Source organism: Austrofundulus limnaeus, unplaced genomic scaffold, assembly GCF_001266775.1.
Source record: "Austrofundulus limnaeus strain Quisiro unplaced genomic scaffold, Austrofundulus_limnaeus-1.0 Scaffold829, whole genome shotgun sequence".
Classification (NCBI taxonomy): domain Eukaryota; kingdom Metazoa; phylum Chordata; class Actinopteri; order Cyprinodontiformes; family Rivulidae; genus Austrofundulus; species Austrofundulus limnaeus.
In genome coordinates, this window is record NW_013953231.1 from 49,754 (window position 1) to 57,382 (window position 7,629).

Here is a 7,629-nt window from a genome sequence, read left to right on the forward strand (position 1 = left end):
GTGTGTGTGTGTGTGTGTGTGTGTGTGTGTGTGTGTGGCTTGGCACATGTTTCTGTGGCGCTAAAAAAAAGTTCAAGTAAAGAAGCAGAAGGGGACAAAAAATAAATAAAGAAAAATATAAAGAACAGCAAAAGACGAAGTTTGCGTAAATACTGTATAGGGTGAAATTGGCTCCACTTCAATCAAGCTCTCTTCAGGCAGAGGGATTGAGAATGATGTCAGCAAGAGAAGCAAACGAGAAGAAGAAGAAGAAAAAGAAGAAAGGCAAAAAAAAAAAAACTGGCACCAAAATAAGAAATGTTCAACAGTGTGCAAGCTTGAGATAAACACTACAGAAGGTCAGAAGCAGAGATGCAAGTTGGGCATCTACTTTGAACACTCGACAATTAGAGATTCAAGACTGCAAAAAACTGCCCCCCCCCCAAAAAAAAAAAAAATCAACAAAATTATGTGACTGAAGCAAGACGCAAAAGTGATTATTAAAAAAAGACTGTAAATACATGAACCAGCATATGACTTCACTTTGCAGTCTGTGTTTGCTCAGCAACACCCTCCTTTTAAAACGAACGGATTATCAAACATTACATGTCGATAGAAAAATATGCAAAGCCAAAATAATGGACTTCAAGAAAAAGCCCCAGCGTCATCAACCGTGGTTTAAACTTCAGTCACAGTGCGATGCCGACTGCACTTAGCAGATTTACTTTTGTGGCTTCGGCATTGCGAATGCTCAAGAGAGTTGCCGCAAGAAAAATGGGTCACTGCATCAAAATGTGACCTGACTGACAGCAGGCGAGACCAACTGAATCACCTCAAATGCACCCAGAGAAACTCTAGTGATAAAGTGTCATATTGCTTTATTGGTATGATCTGAAAAGTAAGTGTTTCTCTTTTTTAATCATTACTTGCTTAWCATTGCAAATGATCAGTTTTACTGCATAATGAACAAGTTAAATCAATGAAAAAAAATAGCCCCAGTTTGTTATAAGTAGCAATAATAGTGTTCCTTAAAACAGCATAATCTTTTTCAAAAAAATTTTTTTTTTGGTTACTTCCATCCATTCATTTTCTTTACCCTATTTTTTCCTGTCCAGGTCGTGGGGCAGCTGGTGACCATCTCCAGCAGCCAAAGTGCAAGAGTGCAATTTTATTTTTCAGATTGCACGGTCTTGATAATTTGATGMTTGTACAGCTTTTATACTTTTTTGTTCCAAACTTTTGAATATCCTGTTCTGATTGTGTATATTTTGATTTGCCTCTGATTGTACAGCACCTTGTGAATCTATTTCTATGAAAGGTGTTATATAAATAAAAATTTTACTTTGCTTACTTTACTTTACTAAGAGGTGGGGTACAATCTGGACAGGACAGTCCATCACAGGGCCACATAGAGACAAATAACCATTCACTCTCACTCAAACCTAGAGACAATTTAGGGTTACCAGTTATCCTAACATCTTGTTTTCGGTTTGAGGAAACTAGCAGAGTGCCTAAAGTAAACCCACAAGTGCACGGAGAAAAGCAGGGACGTGAATCAGCTATCTTCTACCTGTGAGGCAATACCTCCAACAACTGCGCCTTCGCGCAGCTCCATTTTGGTTATTTGCCATCATGAAATTTTACTGTTCATGTCGCACAAGCATTTTCGGAAACTCAACGGCTCTCTGCTCATACTTCAGCTCTTCCTCTGGTCTCTATCAACTCTGAAGGAAAGCATTTTTATTTGTCAGTTCTCCATTGGGCTGTTGTTTAGCACATTGTGTGGAGCTAACTGGATGTGACCTGAGAGATTGAATCAAAACATTTGGTTTTCTGGACAAAAAGGGGAAAAAAGGCAGATTCAAAAGAATGTTGGGTCATAATTCTCTGCGGGTTAACCGCTAAAAAAGAAAACCTATCATATTATATATCATTTGATCTTTTGTAGGTACAAAATATTGATTTGTGTACAGTATCTTGAAGGATCAAAATACCTTTTCCACATATGTTAATTCCTTTAAGGCTGAATCCAATGTGCCATTTTGTTTTACAGTAATTTTATAAAGCTTTAGTATTAAAGAAGGAGGTGTTGTTGCTGAGGATGCTGACAGTCTGTTTATAACAGCAGCTAATCACTGAATGCAATCTGTTCTGCACAACCTGATTGCAGTGAAGCGTTTATGACCAGACCAACCATTCATTCTGTTAGTTTTAAAGTGTCAGAGACCATTTAAATGTGGCAATAAAAGGTAGAAAAATACAAATCATGTTTTTTTTAATAAAAGATTAGTTTTTGTGTCTGCACTGATTGAAAGATGAAGTTACAAAAGCAGGCAAAGAGAAGGGTCATGCTCACAGTTGGCACACTGTGCCTGTTTTAGTGGATGTTCGATTGAATATTAATCAATTTAGGCCTACTCCACCACTCCAGTCCCACCTTTTTTTTGTCAACAACTAAATATATTTTTCTTGACAACACACATTTGATGTAGCGATTGCACAAAATCAAGCCTTTTGAATTCCTGTCTGGGTTGTTCTTTCGTGAAAAAAGCGCACCGCTGATGAATGTTTTCTGTCGCAATTTCCAAGTTAACAAAACTGCCACTCTGTGAAGCAGACTTCCAACTGTTTCCATCTACCCGGTCCTGCTTAATATGTTTGTTTATCCATCTGTGGGGCTGTTGCCTTTTGTTAATCTTGACAGTATTGACAGGCCATTGTGAAGGAGTTTAAAAACCCTTATTCTAGTTTGATGCACACCAATGGAGCGCTGATTGGGGTCCTCCAAAGGATCTTCGGCTTCTTTAGCGCCCACATTTATCACATCGTCCTTAATTATGATCAGGAGCTCTGTTTCCTCTGATTTAAATCATTACAATAATCCTGATTGGGGGCTTGTGCTGCAAACTATCCCCCAAGACTTTGTTTGTCACTGCCTCCCGAGAATCTCCGATGAAGAGAAGTTTTAAATGAAGCAGCGCCGAGTGTGAGGGTGACTTGTCAACAAGTGTGTAGCAGTTGGCAGTCAAAGCGCAGGGCATGGACACTGTCAGCAGCATGTTACTGTATGACTGTGCTGGAAATGTGGTGTAAATTTAGAAAGACTGCGGGCCTTGATGTATTCATTAAATCCTTCTGTAGAGCTGGATCTCATGGGAGTAAACACAGAAGAGAAGGGAAAATCCCAGAGGTCTGACACGGTGGGCGATTATGCTCAAAAGCCAAACTTAAAGAGGAGGGCAACACACTGGAAAGTGAACTAGTTCTTATTTATGAAATGCTCATCCAATGCCCTTTAAAAATACACACACCTTCAGGGGTAAGTAGGGGTCAAGCTCGAGTGTTGCTGCGCTGCCTTTTGACGAGGAGGCGGCATCCTGCGAGGGGGGGGGTGGGAGATAAAAGACACGACGATGGGCACTGCACACTACCTGAGGCGAAGCCACTTCAATGCACTTACGAGTGTTTAAACAAAACGAGCGGTGTGTTCTAGATAGGGAATTAACAGGGTGTTCATGTGACTGGCGTGCTCTCTAAGCTACGCCGATTATGACTCAAACAGAGGCAACAACACGCAGCTGGTGTGAAGAGCTCTGCCGCATGGATGTCACTTCCTGCCTGTCAAACATTAATCTGRGCTCCGCTTTTTTTAGACTTCAAATGTCACCAACGTAATTCATTAAATGTTGGAAAAACTAACGTTTGAAAGGTGTAAGATGATGGCATTTTGCTTGAGCACATTCAACTGTCTGTACACATTACGACATGTTTCGATGCACTACTATCATAATTTGCGTATAAAAAAAACAGCTGCAGATTTATAAAACATAAACCAACACTAATGGAAGATTTTCTTCCTAAAACAGAGAAAGCTTAAATCAGTCTGATACACACCATTTGCAGTCCATGCTTTTCATCTGTTATCTAATAACATTCTTTTGTAACATGTTTTTATACTAAATGCCAAGTTGTTAGTTTAGTATGCCTAAAAAAAACAGAATGAGCAGATAATTTTGAGTTACGATGCATTAATTCAGACAAAAAAAGTTACAATCATTACAGTGTGTCAATCGTTTGCTGTATATGCTAAAATTAAAGTTACAAATGTTTAAATGAGCATAAAATGGGCTCCTCAACAGCTCCTCTGTGTGCAGTTGTAATTTTTATTTTTTTAATGGAGCGACACACTTTTCCACGCTCCTGGTTATGTTTGTGAAATAAGATCCCTCCTATTCCCAGCCCTTTACCTTTGTGATACAATCTTGTAGGCATCGGGGAGGTAGCAGTTGACATTCTCCATCTGGAATGGGTCAGCGTCACAGATCTTGTCATCAGTGCGACCGTAGTTGGCCGTCTCGATCATAATGACATCGCTCCCCGGGCAGCGGAGATCAATTGCATATCCTTCACACGAGAGCTCTCTCCTGACCAGCCCGAATGGCAAGGCCGCACGGCTGAACCCTGACACAGAGACAGAAGAGAAAACATCACAGCATTATTTGGTTAAGAACTTGCTGCTTCAGAACAYTAAGGCCGTACATCATGCTGTAAAAATCTGTTGGCACGACCTAAAATAGGCAATCGCAGTCCAATGTTTACCACAGTTTAAAACAGACGGGCTATTACACACAATCCAGGAATGGGGAAAGACGAAACAATTCATTTTGTTATCTCCGTGTGGTCAGGGCTGTCAAATTTTTGACTCATTGGAGATCAGTGGTAATCTAATAAATTCCTGAGCAAACACGAAGACTACAGTACTTCAGGAAACTCTCCACCAACAGCGAGCATCCACCTCCAAAACCAAATCTATTTTGGCTAAGAATGGTTTGTTTTACAGTCATACGAGCCCTCTAATTTATTTCCTTTTCTTTGTTTGCTTTACCAAAAAAAAAAAAAAAGACATAGAAAAAGGCAGAATCCCAGCAAAGTGGAGTGCAATATAATCCATTTTACGCTTCGGACGATCGAAGGGACAGTGTGGAGTCCACAACACAAAGAATAATCCATAGATAAAGCACAGCAGATGGGAGCATAGCCAAAAAGCTTCAGCTTATGGAAAAATGAACTTTTTCCACTCACATCCGTGCCCATTTTGAGCAACGTACTCTAAAAATGTGAGAAAAGATGCATGTGATGTCTTGTAAAGAGAGAAAATAAAATGTAAAAAAAGACAAAAAAAGAAATCCCTTCAGTGGGACTAAAATGACTCAATCTAAAAATCTAAACTCTGCAGTTCTGAGAAAACAATTAGGTACAATCTAAGTAGAACATGGAAATGTGCTCCATTAAAGAAGAGCAAGCYGCGCTCGGCATGAACTGTCAATAATCGCCGTTGTTTTCAGCACTGGTGGGCCCCTTAGAGAGCAGCTACCATTTGTATTTTCTACACTGCTCTCTCCTAATTAGCCCTCCTTTCAGCCTGTTACCTTTTCCTTGCTCCCATTGGCTCTCGAGCATTGTCATGTACTAACACTTACCACCCCGGGTTCACTTTGCCCCCTCACTCTAATTATCCTCACACTTTTGATAGTCAGAGCCTGATGCAATTAGCATTGTTTGAACTGCTTAAAGCTGAAGTGATTTCGGCTTGAAATTCCTGCCCTTAAAACCCGACCCGCATGTCTGCTCAGGGTTTCAGCCTGCGGCGCCTGGTTTAGTTTTAATGATATTCAGCGTAAGTCTGCACATGCCACACTAGCAAATAGAGGAAAAATGGCATCTGCAAAACATTCACTGTTACCAATAAAATGTTTGAGTCACTGCATATTAAGGAAAACTTCTACACACACAAGTAGAAGTGGCAGGAGAACAAAATTTGAAACTAATGGTAGAAATTCTCTGGCATTTGGAAACTAGACGTTTCATCATAAAACCATGATCCATCTAATACCCTGTAGATTGTTCTTAGCTGGACTGTTTATCACCTCATTAGAAGACATCAGTCTAGCCAAATCATAAGTGAAGGGCTGCGGGGTCACTCCATCCCTTCCAATAACTGCGACAATTACCCAAACCTTTCAAAAAACCTGTCCAGAATGGTGGATGATAAAACCCAGAGAGAGAAGTTGGCGGCTTTACTGCGAAGACTAATGATCGTCCCGCCTGCCATTCCTCACGGAAGGAGTGACGGGTTTATCACAGCCGCTACAGAGAACAGACGGAAAGAATGTATCTCATGGGGTTTTAAAATTCTGAGCAGAAAGACTGTCTTTCGGTTAAAACACCCTCACGGACACACGCGCCATCTGCCTTTTTTAACTTCCCCTCTCCTGCTGTCCAATGGCGGCTCCGCACATCTATCAGAGCAGTATGGCATGATGGCATGCTGTTGTCAACAGAAGTCTTGCAATTGATTAGACTTGTGTCTCACTGGCCTCCTCCCCCCTCACCAGTATATAGATCTCTCTGGTCATGGGCTAACAATACATCAATTATGGGGAGTATCCAGACTGTGCTGGAGGCCGAAAATACAAATTGCCTCTTCACCAAATTGTACAAAGTCCCGGCCTCATTAATGTCTGTCTTGTCAACTTGTAACTGGGCATGTAATGACAAAGCTGACTAGAAATTTAGGATACACTGTGTACAAAGAAGGTGTTTTTTGTTACTGTGTAGTAAAAGCAAAACCTGAATTCAAAGGAATATATTTTTGGTGACTTAACTGGATGTTGCTTAAGATCTCAGGATTTAGACACAGCCATGAAGGAAAAACCTTGTAACAACAAAGGTTTCTGGATATGTGTATTCTTCTGCGTGGATTTCCTTGGTTTAAACAAGTTTTGCGAGATTTCAAAAGGAAGGGAAGATTGTTTGTGTGCACAGTGTGTCTCAGGGAGGCATGAAAAGCTTTTCATCTCACGTTCTGTGCTTTGTTTGACTGATCAACTTTGCAGCAGTCGAAGATTGCAACAGAAGGCCACCAGCTGCAGGGAAAAATGGTGTCAAGAAAACTGCAGGATAAAATCCATAATACAAAACCTGTGTAAGAGTGTGTAGAGAAAAGGGTGTTCTTGTCGCATTGGTGCCTCAGTTTAACATTAAATCGGGAAGGGACCTCTTTATTTGATGGAGACGATGTAGACAAATTGCCACGGTAACTCCTTTAACTTTGTGATAATTGGCTCTGATCCTCAATCCTGCCCCTGTTGACTTGAGGCCTTATCATGCATTCTTGTCAGTGGGGTTGTACGGAAAGTAGCTTTTCAGATTTCCCCTTCTAACCTGCCTGTTAAGCCCCAACTGAACTTAGAGCAAAGCTAGGTTGGTACAACTGCTCAATATGTTGCATTCCAGGAGTTTTATTATTTTTATATTTTTTTCTCCAAATGACAGCCTATAATTCCCCACCAACAATCCCCTTCATAATACATTTTGTTCATTTTGTTTTCTATCAYCATCCCTTAAACTGGAAGTGGCACTGTGGTTCAGATGGATGAATCTGAAACAATACTATGGTTTAACTCTATAGCATCAAAAATAAAAATGAGATAAAACAAAAACAAATTGCAGGTTAAGTGTAAATACTTACATTTTCAGTCCATGACAGACATATTCAGATTCATTTTTGCAGTGTTGTATAAAGTACCTCAAAGTGATACTTGAGTAAAAGTATAAGTATCTTGTAATAAAAGTACTTTGATAAAAGTT

General features: G+C 40.2%; 1 protein-coding gene across 11 annotated transcripts in view; it reads right to left on the reverse strand.

Annotated features, from left to right (window-relative positions):
* adgrl2b.1 (adhesion G protein-coupled receptor L2b, tandem duplicate 1) overlaps positions 1 to 7,629 on the reverse strand; it is an 82,308-nt gene that overhangs the window by 48,660 nt on the left and 26,019 nt on the right. For all 11 annotated transcript variants that reach the window (XR_001312139.1, XM_014028915.1, XM_014028907.1 and 8 more), the window contains exon 3: positions 4,227 to 4,440. Coding sequence is in view for 10 of the 11 variants with exons in the window: in XM_014028915.1 (XP_013884369.1) it covers positions 4,227 to 4,440 (214 nt within the window). In the remaining variant the exon portion in view is untranslated. The remainder of the gene's footprint in view (positions 1 to 4,226; positions 4,441 to 7,629) is intronic.